General features: G+C 49.4%; 1 protein-coding gene across 1 annotated transcript; it reads left to right on the top strand.

The window, feature by feature from the left end:
• The first annotated feature begins 3,185 nt into the window (after window positions 1-3,185).
• Window positions 3,186-22,443, top strand: NFAM1 (NFAT activating protein with ITAM motif 1). Its single transcript, XM_040554759.1, has 7 exons — window positions 3,186-3,428; window positions 3,951-4,255; window positions 6,334-6,672; window positions 7,450-7,559; window positions 10,112-10,210; window positions 14,340-14,426; window positions 17,205-22,443. Exons 2-7 carry the CDS (start codon window positions 4,201-4,203, stop codon window positions 17,262-17,264), a joined length of 750 nt encoding a protein of 249 aa, XP_040410693.1. The 5' UTR covers window positions 3,186-3,428; window positions 3,951-4,200; the 3' UTR covers window positions 17,265-22,443.
• Window positions 22,444-22,486: the final 43 nt, after the last annotated feature.

The following is a 22,486-nucleotide window of genomic DNA, read 5'->3' as shown; positions in this document are numbered from 1 at the left end:
CGCGAGGGGTTCGGAGACACGGCTGGGAGGCAGCGCTGCTTCCAGCGACACCCCTGGGGAGCTGTGGTGAGTGGTCAGGCGGCAGGCTGAGGGAGCTCGGCCCCGCCATGCCGGGCCGGGGTCGGGGCAGGGCTCGGGTCTGCCCGCGGCCGGGGCGACGGCGCCATCTTGTGGGTGAGGGCGCGGCCGCCGCCCCTCGGCCGCCACCTCCTCCCCGTGTTTCCCCCTGCCCTGTGGGCTCTGGGGCTGAGCCAGGTGGATATTTTAATTAATTTCTTTTTTCCTGGAAGATGTCAGCCCAAGAAGTCAAGGAAGTCCTTCGAGGCGAAATCCCGCTTGTGACGAGACTATAAAAGGAAAGCTGCAGAGGGGAGCTGGAGGGGAACGCCGCGAGGTCGGCGCGCAGGCACGGAGCGTGAGCCCCTGAGAGCATATCAGGCGTGTGATGATAATTTAGTCCCCAGGAATCTTTCCAGCAGAGCAACAGAAAAAAAAAAAGAAGAGCAGGAGCAGGGTGATTTCTGAGGCAGACTCATTTTGTTGGTGAAAGGGAATTATAAAAGCACCCACTCCCTTCCCTACGGTAGTGTCAACACCTTTCTTTTTCTGGTTTCCCTTCTAGTCGGTGATTGTTCTCTTCCCTGGAGCAGTTCAACGGGTAGAAGCGTAGCGAGGGCATTGGCAGCTTTTACCTCAGCATCATCCAGCCCTGCTGAGAGGCACTCGACGCAGAACGGTGCTAAAATGCTGGCAGAGGTACGGCCCTGCTTGTTCTGGCTCTCCTAGCGCTCTTACCGCCAGCCAGAGGGAAACTGCAAGCCACAGAGTCTGGGGTTAGAGGAGTCAAAGAGATTGCGAATCCTCGGAGGTGTGTGTGTGTTGCCGCTGGCTGGGTTTCCAGTGATGGGGGATTGAGCCGGTCTCTGACAAGGCAGCAAATCCAGAGCTGCTGTGCTGGGGAATGCTCTGAAACGCTCTCAGGCAGGCTCTGCAGTCAGGCTTGTCGAGTTGCTGCAGCTCTTCTCTGCGCCAAGCGGTGTTTCTCTTTTGGATGGTTGTGGTGTTAAATGCTTCAGCAATAAAGAGGCTTTGTTGTGGTCTCTGCAGCGCTGCTTTTGCCTTGGCTAGCAGCAATCTTTTTGTTTGAATAAATACTTTCCCTGGAGTTGGCTGTGGGGGCATGTGTGGGCACGTGTGTGTGTGCACCTCTGCTTGTGGGTGTACGTTGGACACAGCTGTGAACAGGCAATTCTGGTAGGTTCAGCACTTGCCCAAACTTGTTGTTTCTGAGCGCCAGAACAATGTGCTTTTCCTCGCAGTTAGGAATGCTGGCCACTGTCACGGGCTTTTAACAGTGCTTGAGTGAAATTAATGGATGCTTTCCAGCCACGGGCAGAAACTGTTGCTAGCACCTGGCTCAATGCTGTATTTAGGCTCAGGAAGTAATCAGCATTTGCAGCACCAGAGGTGCAGCTTCTCAATCGGTGCTGTGGCAGGACTAGAGCTGGACAAGCCGTGCCCTACTTATGCTGCAGGGACCAGCTCACATGCGGTAGCATACTTTGTAACGTATGGGTGAAGGTCACACAGTGACCCATTTTCACTAAAGTTTCAGGGGGATCAGTAACAGCCCTGCTACAGGCTGGTCATAGAAGCACACAACTCCCCTGCTTTTTCTCATCTTCCTCCCATTTATGTCTCCAGTCCAGAATCCCCAAAACCAACTGAATTAAAATTGAACATTCAAAGATTCAGGCTGCCTTTAGGCTCTAAGGAACAGAATGCCATCCTGTTAATAGCTGCTGGGATGTCGTTTCAAAACCATTTCTTTTCAGCAGGCACTACCATAGCAAATTCCAGCAGCGAATGTATTTCTGGCCTGGTGTGCCTCTAATCCCACAGCTGAGTTTTACATGTGATCTCTTTTGAAATGCTAGAACTATATATTTCTTTAAATTCCAGACAGAGATATTTCTAGGATTTGGCATTTAGAGTGGCAACAGGATTGTTTATAGGAGGAGAAGGGAAAGGATGGAAGGAGGATGTTGACCTAGCAGCCCTACAAACCTACCGCATTTAATCCACTTATCGCTCTGAATTCCTGAAGCAGATAAATGCTGGTAACAGTTAAAACACATCACTGACAGGAGCAGCATGTTCTGTCCTCTGGAAATACATCAATGCTGGAAATTGCAAAGCTGTGTGCTACCATGGGGATGAGCGTGATATAAGAGCTGAGGAGGCCCTCACCGTTCAGTGGAGTTCTTCCACAGGAGGGTAGCTTTTCCCTCCCTCCCCCAGCTATCTTGAGATGCAATTCAGGCCTGAGAAACACTGCTGAGCATCACTGTGACCCCACAGCCCCCCAGAGCCACAGCTGCCTGATCTGTGCCTACATATCTGAAATACCAAGTGGGCCCCCAGTGTCTTGTTACCGCTCTTGATTGTCCTTGCTGCTCAGCGTTAAGACCTGCGAGGAGTGATTTCCAGCTGAGACCAGCCCTGTGCAGCTCACGTCAGCATGTCTTGGGGAGAGGAGTTCGTTTTGGCTAATCTGAGCTAAACCTTCCCTGGAGGAGTGCAGCTGCTGCACCAGCCTTGCAGAGCCACACAAAGCCACTTGCTCCTCTCCCCATCTGTCAGGGCTCTCTGCAAGGTACTGGAGCCGTCCCTGGGCTCAGGGGAATGCAGCAGCCGCAGCTGTGCACTGCACCCCTGTGTCGAGACCCCTTCCTCCTGAGGACATGTCCCAGGCTGAACAGGAGGAAAAACGCTGTAAACTAAAGATAGTTTTGGAGCAAGCCTTGCTCATACAAACTCAACAGACAGAGTGATTTTGACTATTCACAGTTTACAAGCTCATCTACTGTCTTAGGCCTTTCTCAGAACAGACTGCACAGCTATCCACCAGTCTCTGCAGTCCAGCAGGCACCCTTGAAGTTGCAGCAAAGTGTTTTCTTGTGGACAGTGCAAATGTCTCTCAAGACGTCTGAAAGGAGGAAGCTGTCTGGAGAGAAGGGAAGACCTCTCAGACATGAAGATTTTTTGAGTCAGACACCGCTCAGCTGTTGCATTGCAGATGTCTTAGCTAAAAACAAGCTTTCACTGAAATCAAAGACTCTTCATGAGTTTAAGTGGTAGGATCGTCCCACAAAGAGAGGGCTTTCTTCTTCAAAGGGTTCTCCGTAGATTTCCCTACAATAGATTTCTTAAGGCTTGCCTGCATTGTGAAGCTGATTTAGAGCCAGCATCATGTGAATCTGAAACATCACAGCTGTTATGGATGAAGTCACTGCCTGCTTGTTCTCACTTCTGCAATTCGAGTGCCGTCCTCCACAGTAACCTAGCCACGAAGCTGGCTGTGGAGGGAAGTGCTGGGCTGTAAGGAGTGCAGTAGGGCTGTTTCTTTCTGCTGACTGCTGCTGCAGGTACTTGTTTTCCATTCTGAAGGTAAAATAGGTTATCTCATGCTTGAGTGTTCACATGAAGAACTAGTTTGATTGTGCTGCTCTGCCATGAACCCATGCGCTGTCGCACTGTTAGCGATTCCTCCACGTAAATGAACGACTTGAGTAAGATAATTTGAAGTAAGATGCCTTTATTCCAAAATATTGGTGGTCAATGCACTGAGGTAATCAGGAACAGCTGTTCCAAAATAACTGCATAAACAAACCCTTGTAGAACTATGGTAAAAATCCCAACGTACTATTTTTAAGCTTGTCCATTGCTCCGGAATCAGTTGAATCATTCACTGAATTGGGCCACGTTTACCTCAAATGACCTCAAACGGTATCAGTCGAAGCACACTTTTTCCATGTTCCAAGTTGCTTCGGTCACTACGGAAGGTGACAAAGTTTGCTTTAAATGCGTGTGATATTTTACGGTCATTGGAAGCCAAAGCTCTCTGCGTTAAAGAGCTTACAGTTTAATCTTTGGACGCTCGCTGATAGGTGTAACACCATGATAATAGTACAGAGAAATGAACCACGGTGCAGGGAGGAGTCTGACAGAAAAGCAGAAGAGCCTGCATCTGCCGGAAAGAGCTTGCCAAAAGCAGTGTGAGTCTGTCCCGCCTGTCCCTGCACAAACGGGAGGGGATCAAACAGCTCCTCAGGCGTGGCAATACCTGACAAAATCCAATCTCTTTTGCCTTTTGGATCTTCATATCTGATTGCTTTCTTACAGCCTTTTGACCCTACCATGGCCTCTAATCTAAAAGTCATCTTCCTGTTTCTTTGGTCGCTTCTCTGTGAAGGTAAAAAAAAAATATTTTTTTTCCTTTTGTTTACTCTCACGTTTGTTCATATTAGAGCATTTCCAGCCGCTATCTTTTTCTAATTTCCAGAGCTCCCCTCTAGGAATTTGCACACTGCTGCTATTTCTGTCTTTTAAGCATTTCAAAGCTCAGAGAGAGAATCCTTAAGAAAGGGGGAACATGGGAGAAGGGTTATATAACCTAAATAAAATGGTTGGGCTTTATCCCTGGCATGTTCTTCTCAAGCTAATGGCTCCTGGGAAGCTGCAAAAAGATGGATCTCTCCTCTGTTTTGTTAGAGCAATGCTTTGCAATGTCTTGTATAAAAACTACATTCATGTGTGTTCTGCTGGGTACAGATGAGGATAAGGATGATGAATTATTTTTGAAAATAAGGCACAGAAGAGACTACTCAGGTTATCATTCCCACGGTGACTGCAGGATTTTCTGTTGCCTTCTTTCCATAACGCTGTATCTAGTGCACACAGGACTGAGCACTCACAAAGACCGTGTCCCTTAGGACTGTATTGTATCTCAGTTGCTTTTACAGCTAAGAACCTCTTTCTAATGATGTAACCTAATCTCTTCTTTACTCTTAGGGTATTGTCCCTGGCTGTGTCATCTGTAGGGGATTTTTCTTAAGTGATGTTACTTCCCTGAAGTCTGTTCTGGGCAATGATCGTGCCCTCCTTCTGTTATTCCACCCCTCTGTTCTCCTTAGTGGTCTGCATTCAGTAGCATTAAGTCAAGAGTTGCCTCCTCTGATGCCGAGTCCCACCACGCAGAGGTGATGCTGCTGTTGCGACGCAGCGTTATTGCGTGATGACAGGAAAGCCAGCCTGGCTGTGCTCTGGGACTGCCTTATTAGTGCCTGATTATCAGCCTGTTCGTAGATGCTGAACCCCAGAGAGTCCCAACAAAACCGTGAATGGTTTTGCCTGCCCATCCTCTACTTTCCCTCTCTATATTTTCCCCTTCTATTTTCTTGTCTCGGAAATAATCCCGGGTCTTTCATTTTGTAACAAGACTTGATGCAAGTTTCCAGTTCCCTTTTTTAAAGACAACAGTGCTTTGCACAGGCTTCCTCTTAAGGTGGTTTGTATGTGGTGTGTTATCAGCTGCCAAATAAATCAGCTACCAGAGAATGACTGATGTTAAACCCAGACGTGGCTGTGTTGCCAAGAGGTTCTGTACCCCAGGCTCCGTACTAGCCTGTGGCTCTCTCTTTTTTTTTTTCTTTTATTTTGCAAAACGGGGAGTGAACTACGGTGTGGATTCCCATCTGTGCTTACTCATCCTCTCTTGTAATACCCAACATGATTGTCTACGGAATTTCAATGACAGATTGCTTTCAACAGACCTGAGTAAGGAGGAAGCACATGAAGGGCATGTTCTCCCATCTCCCTACCTGAAATAGTGTCACATATAGATATTTAAGATCTGCAGATAGTTACTGTATCTAGCATCCGCTCTTGTGCTTTGCTGCCCGTTTACAGCAGCAAAAGTTAGGAGTGATTAAGCCGTGTCTTATTTCTCATGGCCCAGCGTACAATATGCAATTTCCTTCCTTATTCTTGTCTCAGAGATGCACAGTTCCACTGACACACCTGCTTGCACACAGCGCCTTCGCTGGTGCACTGTGATCACGTGCACACGTACACGTCCAAGCAGAGGATTGTAACTCAGGAGTTACAGAGGATGTCCAGTGAGTGTTTGCCTTAGAAAACCGCTTTCCAGTCATCCTTTGCAAACAGTGTCACGCCAGCACAAAATCAGTTCACTTCCTGCTTCATTTCTGCTCTTTCTGTATGCCAGCATTGTGCCGAGGAGCTCACAAGGGAAAAGGGAAAGTCTGTGATTGCAACAGGCTATCTCAAATCACACAGCAATGACCTAAGAGTTGTGGCAGATCACACAGGGCATGTGCTCTGCATCACTCAGTTTCTGACAAGGGCCAACAGTGCTCGCTCCAGACATGCTTCCCGACATATGTTTATTTTCACCACGTGATTGGGGCAGCAATTTTCTCCTGACTTATGGTGCTGTTAGGTGCCTGCTAACAATTATCACCCTTACAGGGGGAGATGTCAACGTACAGCAGAATCCTCTAATCCAGGTTGCACTGCTCAAGGAAGAAGTGTCCATCCCCTGTGAAGTCACCTTCCCTTACACCCTGAAATACACCAGATTTTCAATCTTCTATTACTGGATTAATTTGCTGGGTCAGAAGACATCCATCTACAATCGGGAAGAAAATGTACAAATCCCTCCTGGAGAAGAGAATAAGACCGTTGCCAAATCCTACAATCACAAAACCATGCCACTTGAAAGCACCTCTTCTACTGGCACCTACTATTGCGAGGTCCAGTGGAGTGACATCCAGAAAATGGGAAATGGAGTGTTCGTCCTCGTGAGAGGTAAGTGAACAACCAGAAAGGAAGAGTGAACAGTTAAAAATCAGCTGGACTTTGCTGTGAAAAGATTTCTTTGCTGTTCTCCTTTACCCAAACAAGCTATAAAGTCAGGTGGGAATAATACTTAATGCCCAATGCTTAAAGGCATCAGGGTTGAATGTGCTTTACACAGGGCTCATCGTAATGCCTCCCCCTTTTCCATGTGGCTACAAGGGGTCGGTTGTTCTATTGATGCACAGACTGGAAAACAAGGGAGAGCTTCTGGCCAAGGCAAGAGGAATGCTAAAGAAAAGTGATACGGCCGTGCGTGCTGCTGACTGGCAGGATTTGCGTTGCTGAGCGCTGGCTATGAAAAACTTCTTAGGGTAAATGGGAAGAGCTGTGGTGAAAGAGCTTTGCTACACTGGTCAGAGGTGCCTGTAGTATCCACGCTGCTAGTTTGTGTAGCCTGTGTGCTTTCCACCATCTGCCTTTCTACCCCTACCACTGAAGACCTTTGCTGGCCTCTACCTACCTAGCACCCTTTTTGGCCCTCATATTTATATCATCTCCTTCTAATCAACATGAAGTGCAGCTGCTTATATCCCGTCTCCTTTGTGTGATTCTCCAGCTGCACCCTGCTCTCTGTTCAGTCAGGCTGTGTTTTGAAGCATGTGTGCACCCGTACAACCTTTACTGCTTCTGTAGTTTCACTCTCCTAGGACTTTTGGCCAGAGTTAAAAACACAACGGAATTATAACTTCCACTCACACTGTGAATCTTTTGCCTTCTTTCCCACAGGGACAGGGTACATCGAGACCTCCTACGGGTGGGACATCCTCATTACCTTTACCACTCTTCTGGCTGCACTGAGCATCATTGCGACAGCTCTGCTCGTGTGGAAAAGAAAGGCAAGTTATTACCAAATAAAAGCCAATACCTGACGTGACCCATCCTAGGAATTTATTTCTCTTGCTTCTAACTTGGCTGGATTGGAACTCCCCATGCTGAAATTTTCCATGCTGGGTGTCTGTCTCAGGTTTATTTTCTTTTTTTTAAGTTCAGTCATTCTGAGAAAAAAAAGATTACAGAAAAGACAAAGCGAGCTATTGATTTGTCCATTAAAGACATTCTGGTAACCATTCTGACTCTGGTGCGCTCTGCTTTAGTGCAAGGGTCTGACACAGGGCAAGAAGTCACACCAGCAGCGTGCTGGCCCTGAGAATATTCAAGCAGATGCAGCCTTGTGATGGGTCTCTGGAAATTTGCAGTTCGTGTATGGCCGGTTGTGGCTCTTGTCAGTTTATCAGCTCGGTTTTCTAAAGGAGCCCACGCGAGGCTGCCTTTCCGCACAGTGTCAGTCTGACAGGTAGTGTGCCCTGGGCACCAAAGCAAGTCTCTTGCAGCCCTGATGGCAGGGGGAGAGCAGGGCTTTCCCCATGTCTAATCTTCTTTCAAGATGGGGGCTGCTCTGATGCAAAGGCATGACCTGATTGCGAGGAAACTCTGCAACTGCTTTCCTGAGCCATGGGCACCGTAGAAGACAGCAGTCTGCAGCGTGGAGGGCGTGGGAACCAGAACCTTGGGCATGTGCTCGGCAGATAAAACATTAAGAGACAGGGCTGGGGGGGGAAGGACAGGTCAAGGATCCCAAGGAAGCCCGTGTAGAGGTCCCAGCTGACTGGAAGAAAAGAGTGAGACAAGGACTTGAGGAGCAACCTGTTTTAGTTGACTCTGAGCAGGCTGTGGATCGGACTAGACAATCTCCAGAGGCATCTTCCACCTTCAGCAATTCTGTGAGGATGGAAGAGAGGAGCCTTGGGAGGGAAATGGACTGGGAGCCAGAGCGAGGAAGTACTAGAGCATGGAGGAGGGTGTTAAGACTGGATTGACAGGGACTCTTGGGTGAGGAGACTAGAGGCACAGGCTGGGACCAGTTGGGTAAGGAAAAGCTGAGGGCAAAGGGGAAACCAGAAGTGGAGAAAAAAGGGTATATAGAGCAGGAGAAGAAGAGCCAAAAGTAGGGGCAAAGGTCTGAATGAGACAGGGGAAAAAACTTTTGAGGTTGTGATACAGGAATCTCTGCTGACCAAGCAAAATCTGCTGTTCCTAGTAGTGCCTCCTCCAGGCATTCAAAACAATATCCTCTGCACTCCTCCTGACATCTCAAGGCTGGCTTAAATAGTCCTGATGTCTTTTAGAACGGAATTTGGGGATTGATGCTTTTTAGGTAGTGTGTCCCGACATTTTTACTCGTACAAGCTGCCCTCTGCCACAACAACAGCAGGCTTTTCGCGTGGAGGCTGTGTTGCTGGTGCAGACCTCTGACTCCAAGGAGCATCAGGCTTCAGCGCGCACAGTCGGAGCTCGTGAGATGGAAAACAGAGAGGCAGCACTTGGCAGGCCTGCAAATCTCGTGAGACTTACCTTGCAGGCAGGCAGATGGAGGGGGAAGGAGTAAGGGCTGGAGATGGGCCCCCATCGCTGCCTGCCTAGGCAGCATCTCCAGGGGGATGAGGGGGGAGGCACCGTCACGACTTGCCGCTTGGCATCTCTAGGCTTTGAGGCAGGCCAGCAAGTCTCAGACCTGTGGGCACTCCTCGGGGCCTGGAGAGATCAGGCAGTCATTACAGTTGCCCTCCTGCAGAACACAGCCCGTATTTCTCACCACAGCTTGCTCAGACCTGCTGGTTTAAAAATGTTTATCTTTAAGAGAAGCTATTTAGCATCCTCCTTAGTTACTAATGGACTGGAAAGCAGTTCATCGTTTTCATGTGATGTGAATATAATCATCTCACTTCTTTCCGAATTAGAACAGAGATACTTAGCAAAGCCTGCTGCCTTTTCTGCCTCTTTCTCTTGCTTGCTGAGCAGGGCTAACCCTTGTCTGAGCATGAATGGAGCATGTTCAAGGAGAAGTCATCTGATGCAAGAAACACTTCAGAGGAAGAGGCCTTCTTCCTTCAGCTCCGTGCTGGACTTGCACGTTAGTGTATCACTGACTGTATGGCATCATTAATGTCTGCCTGGTGCTTTTCGCCGGATTCTGTGTATTAGCATCTTCCCAGCCAAATCCTGACAGAAGTCTCTGCATTCTGCCTCTGTGAAATCCCCCTCGCACTTTGAATATGGCCCTGCTTTTCTCCCTGTCCTACAGTATTGTTGTGTGCTGTTCTGTATCTCTGCCCCCCATCCAGCTTAGTGTCAGTGCAACTGATTTCTATATACAGACACAGCCCAGTTCTCTTTTCCAATGCTCCAATGTCAGTTGTCAAACTCCTTCCTTTTACCCTGTGGTGAGGAAAGTGGAGGGCCTGTGTTGCGCAGAGAGACAGCATTCTTTGCTTCTGAAACGCTCAGGGGGTGTGCGAGCAGCTGGCTTTGACATGACTCTGCATTCATTTCATTTTTGGGGAGGTGGTGTTTTCTCCAAATGTGTGATTTGGTGTCTTGTCCTGAGCAGGTATTGTGTCCTAAAAGGAACCAGCTAAATATACTGAGACAGAAGGTAGAAACTCGGCCTCCTTCAGCCAGCCTGCCACCACCTTCTCCTGTTTATGACGTGAGTACCAGAATCGCCCTCCATCCCTTGTGTCCACGTCATGGTACAACCCCTCCTTTCCCTGACCTGCCATGGTACAGGCGAGGTGACAAAATACCAGTATTGTGATGTGAAACAAGCAGTCGGCCTGGTACTGGTGATCCTGCTTCTGTGCTCTGCTCCTCTTGGGACTGCGCATGTTGCACGTCTCCATCCTGATCCCAGTGCCAACGCCTTGCGCCATGCCCAGCAGCCCTGCTCCAGCACTGGTGGGCAGGAAGAAAGTGAAGGGAGTCTCCTTTTTGGAACATTTCCCTTTTCATCACTTAGAATCCAGCCAATCGACTCCTTTTTCCATTCCCCAAACTGGAGAACACCAACTGCTCCCGCTCCCTGAGCCCAGTAGCAGCAGTGTCAGAGGTAATAGGATTGGTGTGGCTCTCCTCAAATGTCAAGCCTAGACCTTGGCTACCTCAAGTAACCATGACCCCTAATCACATTTACAGCCCATCCAGCTCCATTTAAAATGTACTCCTTCTTTTTCCTTTTACTCCCATGGGAGGACCACTCAGCGAAGAAGGGAGTGATTATTTTTTTTTCACGTGGTCTGTGGGACGAACGAGGAGGAATGAAATGAAAGTGAGTAGAGGAGGATGTTGCCTGAATATTAGGAAACCTTTCTGACTGTGAGGTCTATAAGGACTGGAAAAGTGTCTCCAAGGAAAACCTGTAAGCTCTGCTGCATGAATCATTTAAACTAAACAAAGTGGAGCTCTGGAGAATGTACTACAGAGAGGAGCAAAGCCCTGCCAAGGAGGCAGAGAAATCTGATAGGGGGCAGATATGAAAACAAAGGCACTCCTGCCCCCTTCTCCTTCTCGCTTCCCAGGTGGGGGGCACTGTTCTGTGGCTCTTCAGTTTTTGGAGTAGAGGTTTAAAAGAAAGCCCTGTATATTGTATGTGATACCTTTATTCTGGGTAGAAAGCAATGCTTTGGGTAAAGGATGTTGCAGGTTATAAACCTTTTCATTTGTATCAAGTAATTTCTTTTTAATTCAGGCTTTTAAAAATCCGATTTGGAAGTTTCCTGCCGAAGTGGATGATTTCTGCAAGGAGACCAAAAAAAAAAAAAATCAAATCCATTTCTCGCTCAGTCAGCCTCGTCATGCATCCTTAGCTCCATCTTAATTACATGTTTCATCATGTTGTTCTGTTCAGGAGGCCCCGCTAACGCTCATACAGCAAGCCAGCAGAGCCAGCCTTAGGCGCAGGCAGTCCTGGTAGCTGGCTGAGCTCCTGTGCTTGCAGGAGCCCTCCAGACCTGGCCCATGCAGCCTTGCCCCGTAGCCTGTTAACTGCCCGCCAGCTGCGCAGGGCTCTTGGCTTTGGCAGAGCAGCGAGCAGCCTCGAATCGTCTCGTGCGTGCCATGGGGTACGAGCCTGCCCCGTGGAGCAGCTGCTGTGACTCGCTCGGGCATGAGGCAGCAGCTCCCGCAGCAGAGATGGCACAGGGTGAGGAGGTGGGAGCGTGGGGCTGCAAGGTGGAACGCGGGGGGTAACGGGGAAAAGAGGGCGAGAGCCCTGGGGTGGAGACCGTGCTTTGTGAGGTCCTGTTGGTGTAGAACTGGGTGTTGAACTTAGCGCTCGATTCGTGGTTGGGGGGGAGGCAGAAATCTGTGGTTGGCGCAGGGGTAAGATAAGGCAAGGGAATGGGATGGATGAGTGAGAAGAGACTTTGAGTGGTGAGATAAAGAGGATTAGGTAAAGGGACGGGAGGCCAGCACATGCCAGATGTGATATCCGTGGGGGAAAGCAGATCAGAGTCCAGAAAAAAGTCAGGGAGTCGCAGTGTTCTCGCAGGCCTGGAACCGGGAGCAGCAGGAGGCAGGACTGGGCATCAAAACAAGGGCTTCGAACTGGCTGGTGCAGCTCATTAAATGCTCTGTGCTGTCTTCCCTGGCAGCAGGGCTCACCCCGGCACAGAAAGGCTCCTAGCACACCTCCTACAAAGCCCTTCTGCTGCACATCACTAGGAGCAAATGCCCTCCCCACCGCCTCTTCCAGGCGCCACAGGTTACCTTGTGGTCCTTGGGGTTGGGTGTAAGCAGTGAAAAACAGCTCAGGGCAGTAAAAAACCCTGCAGGGTGTGTGGGGGCGGGGGGGCAGAGCTACGCTGCCGTGCGTTATTGGGCCCTTTTGCCCTCCTGCAGCCCGGGAGCAGCTCATTGCACTGGCCGGACCAAAATCTGTATTTTCCTCCATCTTCCCGCTCGGCTGCCTAGTTAATGAGCGGCTTGGAAACAACAAACCGAGGGCCTCGCTTCATCCGCTTTACACTTCAAACAAGCTTTTTTTTTTTTTTTTTTTTTTTTTTTCAGCAGCAAACAGAGCTCCTGCAGCGCAGGCGGGTTCCAGAGCACAGGAGCTTTTCGGGAAAGCATCTGGCAGCAGGGAGGAGAGGCCCGCGTGCCGCCGCTGTGACAGTAGCAGGTGGTCAGTGGCCAAGTGAAAGGAATTGATTTGCAAATGGCAGTTGGAGACACCGGCTTTCCAACTGGCCAGCAAAGGACGGGCGTTGTTAACAGCCGTCACGAGAAGAGGGCCCGCAGACGGAGGGAGTCTCTTCTGGGGGTTAAGCACCAAAAGGATGCCTCTTGCTTGCAAGTGGCTTTGGGACTGGAGCAGTGAAAGAGACTGCCTGTCACGGCAAGGGGGCACGGAGCCGGGCTGCCGGGAGCAGAGCACGCAGGACGAGGTCCTCACTGCCAGCATCACAAAGGGAATCGAAAATGAGGAAGGGGAAATGGGATTTTCTGCGTGCGCATGCGCACACGCGAATAGTTGGGGATGGCTGCTCTAGGCAAGTGGGCTGTTGGGAGCGGGAAGCGGACGGGTGAAACACTTGGGCTGCTCCCGCAGGAGGAGTGGGGATGGGAGAGCTGCGTGGTGCCCCACTCCTTGCAGCCCATCCTGTCCCAGTGCTCGTTCCCAGCCCCGTTCCCAAACGCTGCTCCTTTATCATCTCGTCCTCCTTAAACCACGATCTCGCTGGCCACGACCCAAAAAGATGCTGAGCGTTTGCAATTCCCGACGAAATGACGGGGTGGGGGGGAGTCAAATGACCGTCAGCCCCAGATTCGACCCCCCGTATTTTGCTGGTCCCCCTCGCTGTGCTGCAGGGCGCCTCGCTCCCTCTGCAGCCTCTCCACTAATACCATCTGCCCCTCGTGCGGCTGGAGCTCCTCCCATCCTCCCGTTGCCAGAGAAACAGCCACCTTGGCAACCTGCTGTCATCCTTGAAACACACATGGAAAAGTCCTCCTGATTGTTATGTTTGATCCTTCAGGCAGATCTGGAACATCACTCAAACTGACATGCATCTCTTGTGACACGATTACCTGGGGGACCAACAGGTGCAGACACATGTAGGATGTGTGTGTGTTTCTCTGCGTATCCGTGCGGGACCGTGGATATGTCTGTGGGCCTGCGAGTGTATTGATTTTTTTTTTATTATTATTATTCTTTGCTCACTCTACGAAGAAAGGAGAGTTCTGGCTTGGAAATAAAAAAATCAAAACAAAAACAAACCAAACCAAAACGGCAACCAGACAATAAATAGAAATGGTGCCTGATGTAAGGTTTCCTGTTTTCAACAGCCCTTGTGTTCCAGAAGCCCAGCCTAGTCTCCCCTCTCACCCTTGTGTGCCCAGAACAACCAAAAACAAGAGCTTTTTGGGCGTCAGGCACCTAAACCGTCCTGGGCGATGCAGGGTGCTGTCTGTTCCCTGTGCTCCCCGTGGTGCTCAGTACCCATTCAGGTGGCAGAGGGGCCTTCGTTTTGCATTGTTGTATCGGTCTGGAGTGGACAGAGGCAGGGGTGTTGCCATTGTTCTCTCACTGCCTTACACGGGGTAGGTAACATCAAAAGCTGTCTCTGTGAGGCTGAAAAAGGACCGTGATGTAGCTGCACTGTAAAGATTTCAGGGGAAAATGGATTTTCTTTTTGCACACGTTGAGGACAGGAACTTTGGAATTTTGGAGGCATCAGAGGTTCCTCAAAAATGTCAGGCACGAGTCGGGGAACAACCCAATGGGCCATCAGATGTGCTTAAACCTAAGCATTTTTTTGAACCCTCTCTTCTCTTTGCAGTGCCTGAATTCGCAGCAAGTCGAGGTCTATTCTGTCCTTGAGAGCAACACAAAGAACCCAGAACCCAGAAGGAATCATCCAGGGGAGGTAAGGGCTGGGGCCCTGTTCTTGGAGAGTTCCCTTATGCACTGGGCACATGGGAAGAGAAAAGCCAGAGCCACCACGGCCCTAGCTGGCATTAAGTGTGTCTGCTATTTCCCCACCTCCAGCCCCACTGAAAGGGGAAAACGGGACGTGGCGTCCACTCGCCAGCTGTGCTGCACGTGTGGTGTATCGTCCCTCTTCCGGCACAACCCTTGCTGCTGCCGCGTTACTGGTTCTGGCAGGCAGATGCTTTGCTGTGTGATGTTCCCTGGAAGGTATCGAGATGTTTGGCATTGTTGCTCCCTCTCAAAGGGTCAGACGGTCATGGAGAGTTGGCCAGATGCTGTCCCCCGCTACTGTCCCTTCCAGATTGTTTAGGCAGCTAAGAAGTCCCCCAGAGTAGAGGAATCTGTGCACTGGGGGCAGACCCTGGGCACACCTTTGCTCTCACTGGCATTAAGCACCTGAGAGCCATTTCCTGGTAGCAGAAGCTACGATGGCCTGAACGGAGGCAGGAAAAGGCAGCGTGGCTATATTTTGGGCTTGGATCTTCTTGCTGGGCTGGGAGTTATGAGTTAGAGACGAGGAACCAAACCCACCCGTAATGAACGTAGCGACAATATGCAGGCACAGATCAATTGTGGGGGCCATATGGCACGGACCAGAGTCCCACGCAGCCCTGCACCCTGCTCTTGGCAAGCATCAGCTGTTCCAGAGGGACAAAGCTTGCATCAGGCACCCCAGTGAACGTTTCCTTCCTGTCCTCAGATCTTTGTTGGTCATTTGCCTTCCAGACCTCTTATCTGCTTAAAAAATAGGTTCACTCTTCTAACATTGGAAAATGTAACTGAAAAATGTCCCCTTCTTCTCCCAATGATGTCCCGTTGGGGAAGGTTCCCCAGGTTAACTATGCAGCTTTGGCTGGCACCGTCCCTCCCTTTCATGGAGGACAGTATTTCCAGCATCTGAAGCACTTTCACAACTCCCAGCTTCATAAAAAGGTGGAAGAAAATCAAGTGCCTTCTACATCAGAGCTAACTGCAGAGTGTTCTGCTCCCAGGGCCACTGGCATCCTGCAGTTAGTGCTGTGGCTCCACAGCAGCGGTAGCAGGGGCAGGGGCAGGTACCTGATTACTGCAACTGACTACTGAGGGGAAGGATGGTTTGCGTTATATATGCAGCCTTGTACTCCGGTGTGTAAGATGCACTGGGAAAGAGAGCATCCCTGTTTTTGTGTTCTCGCTGCATTTTGAATTAGTTGGGTAGGAAAAACAGTAAGTCCTGATCCCCCTTCCCTGTCCTATTTATTCTTCTGTACGCCTTTATCACCTGCCCCCTTCTAAATGATTCAGTCTGGGTGAGGAGATGCAGTATCTGTGTTTGTTTTTTCCCGTCGTGGTGTTGTCTGGGCTGTGCTGAATCACCTGTGTGTGGCCCACACCACTCAGCTGCTGCTTAAGGGGTCAGCAGCCGTGTGAAACAGAGCGGGAGCAAAGCAACAAAACGAGCAAAGAAGCATCTGTGTGCAAGCGGGTCTGGCTCCCGTGGTCTCTGTGGGAGAAACAGAGGAGGAGAAAGCAAAGAGAGGTGTGGGATGGGCTCTCACGGGCACTGAGAGTGTGCCCAGTCCTTGTGCTGCTCAGAAGGTAGGGAGGTGTGAGTAGCAGGGCCCCACTGCTGCATCCCACCTCAGGGGGAGCCGAAAGGGGCTTCTGAAACAGGAGCACCTGTGGGGAGTGGAAGGCGATGCCAAGGCCTTGGGATCTCCGCGCAGTGAAGGGCGACTGAAAATGGAAAAGGTGGGCGGGCTGGATTCAGCTCTGAGTTTGTTTCTCAGAAGCCAGGAACGAGTTTGGTTCGCCCCAGAAGGGATACGGCCTTCTCTGCACGGCACAGTTTGACTGCCCTGCCCAGTACGGCTGCAGGCACCTTGACCAGCTTCCCTCTCAGCCGTCCTGGGCTCTGACCGCCTGGGACACTGGTCCTGCAGCTGGCTGTGCCAGAACGTCACAGGGTGTTTTCCCACCAGCACGACTCGTGGGCCGGCGGGCTTGTGCCGGGCCGGGGAGCTGGGATTGCTGAGCTGTGCCTGAGACGTGCTGCGGATGCCGCGCGCAAAGGGAAGCCGGGCAGAGAGCACCTGAAAGGAGAGTGTTTGCGAGCTGTCACTGCGCTGCCAGCCAGCCTGGGTGGCAAAGGGTTAATCCTCCAGAGCCTGTGCGTGCTTTGGAGGTGCCCGCGCTCAGCTCTTCTAAAACGCTTCCCTTTGGTGGTGGCAGCAGAGAAAAAGCTAGTGTAGGTAGGGCTCCATTCACCCTCTGGCACTTCAGCTACTTGCTGTGTAACCTTGCTTACAGCAGGCCTGTGCCACGCGGCGCTTAAAATATCAGTCTGTCAGCGCCTTGTCTGCACCGGGAGCGGCTGTGAGGAATAGACTCAACTGTTGAAGAAACAGGATTGAGGAGGTCAGGGAATTCCTCCTTCACAGAATCCAGAGTGATTTATTTTTTTTACCGAGCCCAATTTTCCCTCCCCTCCCTGTCTGACAGCTTTTTGGGGGAAGAGTGACAAGCAAAGGAGGCATCTTTATCCCTTGGGCTGGATTAGTCACGTTCGTCTCTGTCGGAGCAACATTTCTCAGTGTAGTGGCTTCCATTGCGGTGGATCACTTATAGCCATTTCCAACAGAGCAAACGTCAGTGTCTGCTGATTAAGAATTAATTCGTCTTCTTTTGAATAATTTTCCTCCATTTCTTTTTCCTCCTTTTCATCATTCTGCAGACATCTAAGAAGCAAGAAACTCTAGAAGAATCCTCTGATACACTGTATGAGAATATCTAAGGGGGAAAAACTGACTCTGTGTGGACCAGACATCTTCCTGCACGACAGAACTACTTTCTGCATCCTCAGTTCTCTGTGAAGACCCACAGCGACTTCAGGGTGCAGCCACGGGGGACTTGTGAACCCCAGGCTCCCCCCAAACTGCCCTTCATTAACAACAGAATACATCTGTTCAAATCCCACTGGGGCTCAGTCTGCATTGATGCAGTGAAGATATTTTGCAGCGAAGCTGTTTGATGCAAAAAGAAAAGCTGGTTTTTGTCAAGCACTCGTACGTAGCTTAGACATGGTGCAGATGGGATCTGTGCACGTTTCTCTCACCTGGCCTGGCTGAAATACTTGAATCTTGATCCTCTGTAAGCAATAGCGCGATCCAGAGACCTCCCTGCTTGCTGGCCTGATCTTCCAATCCTGACCTGCAGCAGTCCATCTGATCCTGTGCCTACAGCTTCCCTGACACAGCCGTCAGGCCTTCATGCATAGTTTAACTGAGATCCAAAGGTCCACCTGCCCATTTTTTCCTTTCTCAGGAACCCCACAGTGAAACATGCTTTCTCATAATCTGCTAATCCCATCAAGTAGTCACAGATGCCTGCTGTGACCGTACTCAGCCGACCCAAATCAGTGCCTTGGAATAAATGCTTTCCCTTCAGCAATATCAGCAGTAAACGGTGAGGAATGGATGCATGAACAGAGATAAAGATGGAAAAAAAGGAAGCCAGAGAAAATATCCCTGCCTGGCACTGTGTCTCAGTGGCAGTGCCCTTTCCAGAACAAGGAAATGGAACAAGGAGCCGGGAATCCGAGGAAAATGCCTTGCTGGGGCTGAACAGATCTGGGGCCAGGTTCCAGAGATGTTCAAGCCGAGCTCCCCAGTTTCCCCAGTTCTGAAATCTCTAACAACTGGAGTGAGGAGGGAGGTCTTAGAGATGAATTTTCTATTCCTGCTCCTCTCTCTCCTGTCAACTGGGACTTGCCTACCATTTGTGCTGATGGATATCCTAGTTCTGATAGGGAAGAAGTTACGTTAAATATCCATATAACGTGATCAAACCAGTGGATCAAAAAGCTGAGGCTGTTTTATCTCAGATTAAAAAAACAACAACAAAGTAACAACCAAACAAAACCAACCCAAAATAACAATACGTAGCATAACTTGAGAGGAATCATAGAAACCTCTTTAAAGAAGAAGATCAAATTAAAACTGAGCTCCAGGGTCATAGGACCCTCTCTAGTTGAAGATAATGTTGCTATGCATCAGAGATAGCGGCTATGGAAAATGTCTCCGGGGCCTCCAACCTTCCTATACTATGTTTAAAGAGATAATCCGCTTATTGCTTTGCTCTTTTTATTAGAAGAGATTTCAAACATGCAATTTGGACTTTAACCACAGGAAAATGCTTCTTCTCTTCCCAGTGTTGAGGAATTCATTTCAAAAATAGCAATGAATAGACAGCATGGCTTATTAGACCTGTCTTCCATTTGTTAAATGATCGTAATAATTATAAATAAATATTTCTGAACTCAACAGTTTTAGTATTTACTAATGTGACCAGAAATATAAATGAGGAGAAAACATTTGTCTTCATGGAAAAAAAAAATTACAAGGATTGCACAGGTATAATATTTTCTTTCCTTACCAAATTTGAAGAATGATGAGATGAATTATAAATATGTTGCAATATAGCGATAAAATATTCAGAAGAAGGTAGTGGATTAGATGAAGAGTTAAAACTTTCAAAGTAACGCTGCTTGGTTTTTGTGTTTGGCTTTTTAAATTTTGTAAATACTAAAAACAATGGTTAGCACTAAAAATTTCCTAGCAGAGATCTCACTTTGCAGTGAATTGTTTTGTCTCGTCTTTCTATTACCTTTCTAAATAGCGTTTCTTACATTTATGTCTGAACAGTTATATATATTAAGTAGCTGAAGCCGTTTAAAATGAAACATAAGAAAAAATGGTACTTGGAATATAGGGGCTGTTCTAGACCAGTCAGTGCTGAAGTACCAAACGAATCACAAGCGGTTATGATCAATTAAGTGAAAAAGTAAAAGTTTCCAAGAAGCACTGGGAAGGCTGGGGATCTGGGCTGTGCGCCAGAGCTCGTCAAAGTCAAGGGGAGTTGCTGCGTTGATTTCAGTGGGTTTTGGTTTGGCCCTGCAAGGCTAAAAGGCTGCTGCACGAGAAGGAGGAAGGTTGGAAGCTACGCAGCCAGAAGTTAGTGTCGCTTCCTTGGCATCATGCACCGTGGGCAGCAGCAGCGGCATCTGAGGTTGTGAGAGAGAAAGGCATAAAGGAGAGGATTGGGAGAGAAGGGGTGTTTGTAAATACAACAGAGTTTTCCAAGGAGGTATGAGGAAATGCCTTCAGGCACCAGTAGGAGAAAGTAGTAAATATAATTTATATAACATTGGTATAGCTATTTATAGCTGAGATTTGTTCAGGAAAAATAAAATAAAAAACCAGTCATTTGCTCTTTTTGTCTCACCTGGCTCTATGGTCCATGAGAATAGATGCAGAAAATGAGTGTTATTAGGAAGAGGAGAGGAGCTCATTTTTAAGTGTGGAGCAATACATATAATAAATAAAAGGAAGAAAATTTAACGATCAGCTCCCCCAGCTCCACACAGGACAGAGCTGATGACTGAGTCGTGTTTATTGCCCACATTTTGCTTTAAATTGAATGTTGAGAATGGATTCCTCTTTAAAACCGCGTCCCTGAGGGCCACAGCTCTGCTCGCTTCCCCCAGCATGGTGCTGCTGCGCGCAGAACACGCTGTCAGGTTACGGTGGTGTAATCTTTGATTCCCAGGCGCCGGGAAAGCTAAGAGAAATTATCCCTTTGTATTGACAGGATTTCAGGCAAGCGGAGACACGTTATCAAAATAAGCGGTGGTGTGAGGTGGGAATGCACCGTCTGCCTTCCTCTACAGGAGGTGCTGTGCTAGCAGTAGGGGCCCTTGCCCTCTCCACCGGGAGCGAGCCCGCAGTCCTGAGTGGTGGATGCCGTGTCTCAGCGCGTTGCCTTAGCTGGCGTTGCTGTAAGGGGCGTTGGTGGCACTGAGATCATCCAGTCCCTAAAACAATCCCTTCACAGCGCTTTCCAGCCTTTTTGCCTTTGAGAAGGCAAAAAACGGAGCGCATGCGAGTGTGTCGGTGGTTTCATCCTTTTCTGTAGAGAACAAACTTGCATGGGTTCTGCTCTGCAGTATGAAGTACATCGGCTATATTTTGCCTTTTATCTGTAGACAAGAAAGAGCTCATTGTGGTGGGTGACTACAATGAAATGCATGACCACGCTGTAGTCCTCTGTGTTCTCCTTCCTTGCTTCTGTCTCCTAATTGTCTTCTTTCCCCTTCTCGTGGGTATCCCTGTCATTAATCATCTCTATGGCAATAGCGTCTAAAGACCTAGCTAGGGCTGAGCCTTACAAAAGGAGGCACTTCACTGAACAGCACCCAAAAAAAAAGGTTATTACTGCTGTAGTTTGGGCCACCCTCCCACCCAGCAGTGCCCAAAGGGTGTGCGAGTCTGGGCCGAGGGCAGGGGTCCCTTCGTCCGGCTGGGCTGTCTCCTGGAAGGACCTGGTGTTCCTTCAGCCCTTGGCCACGCAACACTGTGACCCTGCGCGTCGGGGATTTAGGGAAGGCGGTGAGTGAAGCCACCAGATGGTGCCCTAGGTCCTCTCTGCTCCCTCTCCTGTCCCCTGCCTGCCCACGTCCCCCTGGCAGCCCCCAGACCGCAGACCCCCCAGGGTGGGCACCTACAGCCACGCAGGACGGCCCCCGCCAGGACTGCCTTCTGCCTCTGCGGCGGGTGCCCCTGACCACCACAGCTCTGCGCCACGGCCCAGGTGCCACCAGCACCCGTGGGGACATGGGGACAGGACCTTCCCCTCCTCTGCATCCATGAAGTCTGGAGAAACGACTTTATCAGGTACCCGTGTGTCCAAACACAACGTTGGCCAGATGTTGGGGCCGCTTCGAGTTGCCACCACTTTCTTTCACCATTTTGGGAGGGACGTCTTATCTTGGGCTTGGGAAAATTTAAGGCGTCTGTGGTAAAAAGAAAATAATTAAAAAAAATCCTTCACAACTTAAGCTGCTCCTCTTTGCTTTGTCAGGAAAATGATGAAGGCTCCTGAGCCTGGTCAGGCTGCATGGCTGCTGCGGGTAACCCCACACCTGCTCTGCCCCGTGCCCGCGGGGAGGCTTTGTCCTCACCAGCCCACGAACCTCTCCTGGAGCTCCACTTTTCCTTCTGAAGTACACGGCTCGTGTTTTGTAGCTTTCGGCCACGCGAAGATTTGGCTATACAGCTGGTAGGGCCAGGCAGCTGGGCTGCCCTGCTTTAAGCAGTCAGAATGTAATTACCCAAATGGGAACAGGGTGAACGGGGGAAAGCCAACATATGGGCTTCTCCAAAACACCAAGTATTTTGGTACCCAGTCAGGGCCTCTTTTCTGTCCCATCTGAAAGACCGGTCTGCCTACAATTTTAGGCACTTCCAGGGGCAATAATTGTACCCAAAATACCTGTACCGCAGCTGTGAGGGAATTAGCCCTGTAATGCTGCCAGCAGCGCTTTACACTGACATGTGCCATTAAAATCAATGATTTCAAAGAGTCCTTGCAATGCTCAGTATGGCATTTCAGCTTCATACATGAAGAAATGGAGACTCAGGAGGTTAAATGACTTGTCCAAAATTGCAGAGGGTCAGAGGTAAAGCTGGGAGCAAAATTCAGCTTCCTACATTCTTACTTACATCAGGTTGTCCAGGTGGGAGCCAGTAGCTGGGTAAACAGGAGCTGCTGAGCTCCCTTTAATTTTACAAAATAGGTGAAAAAAAAAAAAAAAAGTTTCTTTCTTAGTCTCTACCACGAGTTTCTGCAGCACTTTGCTTTTCATCTTTGGTTTCTCATGCAGGTATTGATCAGGCTCACATCTGCCTGGCTGCGGTTGCCAAGCTGCAGGACAAGTTGCTGCTCTCTTTGAGGGAGCCACCCACCATTTTGGCAATAAGGGAAGCTCGTAAGAGCCAAATCGCCATGGAAAGCCCAATTACTTATGCTGTAATTCCCCAAATAAATGTTTATGGAGGGAATGTGATGAATTACTGCACGTCCACCCCATAAAGTCTTCTTTGACTGCTGAAGAAGCTCCCAAGCTTGTCGAGAGGGCTTAGACAAGGAAGAGAAATGTCTGCAGCTGCTCACAGAGGT

The sequence above is a fragment of the Cygnus olor genome, chromosome 1 (assembly GCF_009769625.2).
Source record: "Cygnus olor isolate bCygOlo1 chromosome 1, bCygOlo1.pri.v2, whole genome shotgun sequence".
NCBI classification, from domain to species: domain Eukaryota; kingdom Metazoa; phylum Chordata; class Aves; order Anseriformes; family Anatidae; genus Cygnus; species Cygnus olor.
This window is presented reverse-complemented; position numbering and strand designations above follow the sequence as displayed.

What these genes read in the sequence shown, in the direction of transcription:
- NFAM1 (XM_040554759.1), top strand. Translation starts at nt 4,201, where the DNA reads ATGGCCTCTAATCTAAAAGTCATCTTCCTGTTTCTTTGGTCGCTTCTC. An exon ending in TTGGTCGCTTCTCTGTGAAG is followed by an intron (nt 4,256 to 6,333) that starts GTAAAAAAAAAA and finishes TCACCCTTACAG; the next exon opens with GGGGAGATGTCAACGTACAG. An exon ending in AGTGTTCGTCCTCGTGAGAG is followed by an intron (nt 6,673 to 7,449) that starts GTAAGTGAACAA and finishes TCTTTCCCACAG; the next exon opens with GGACAGGGTACATCGAGACC.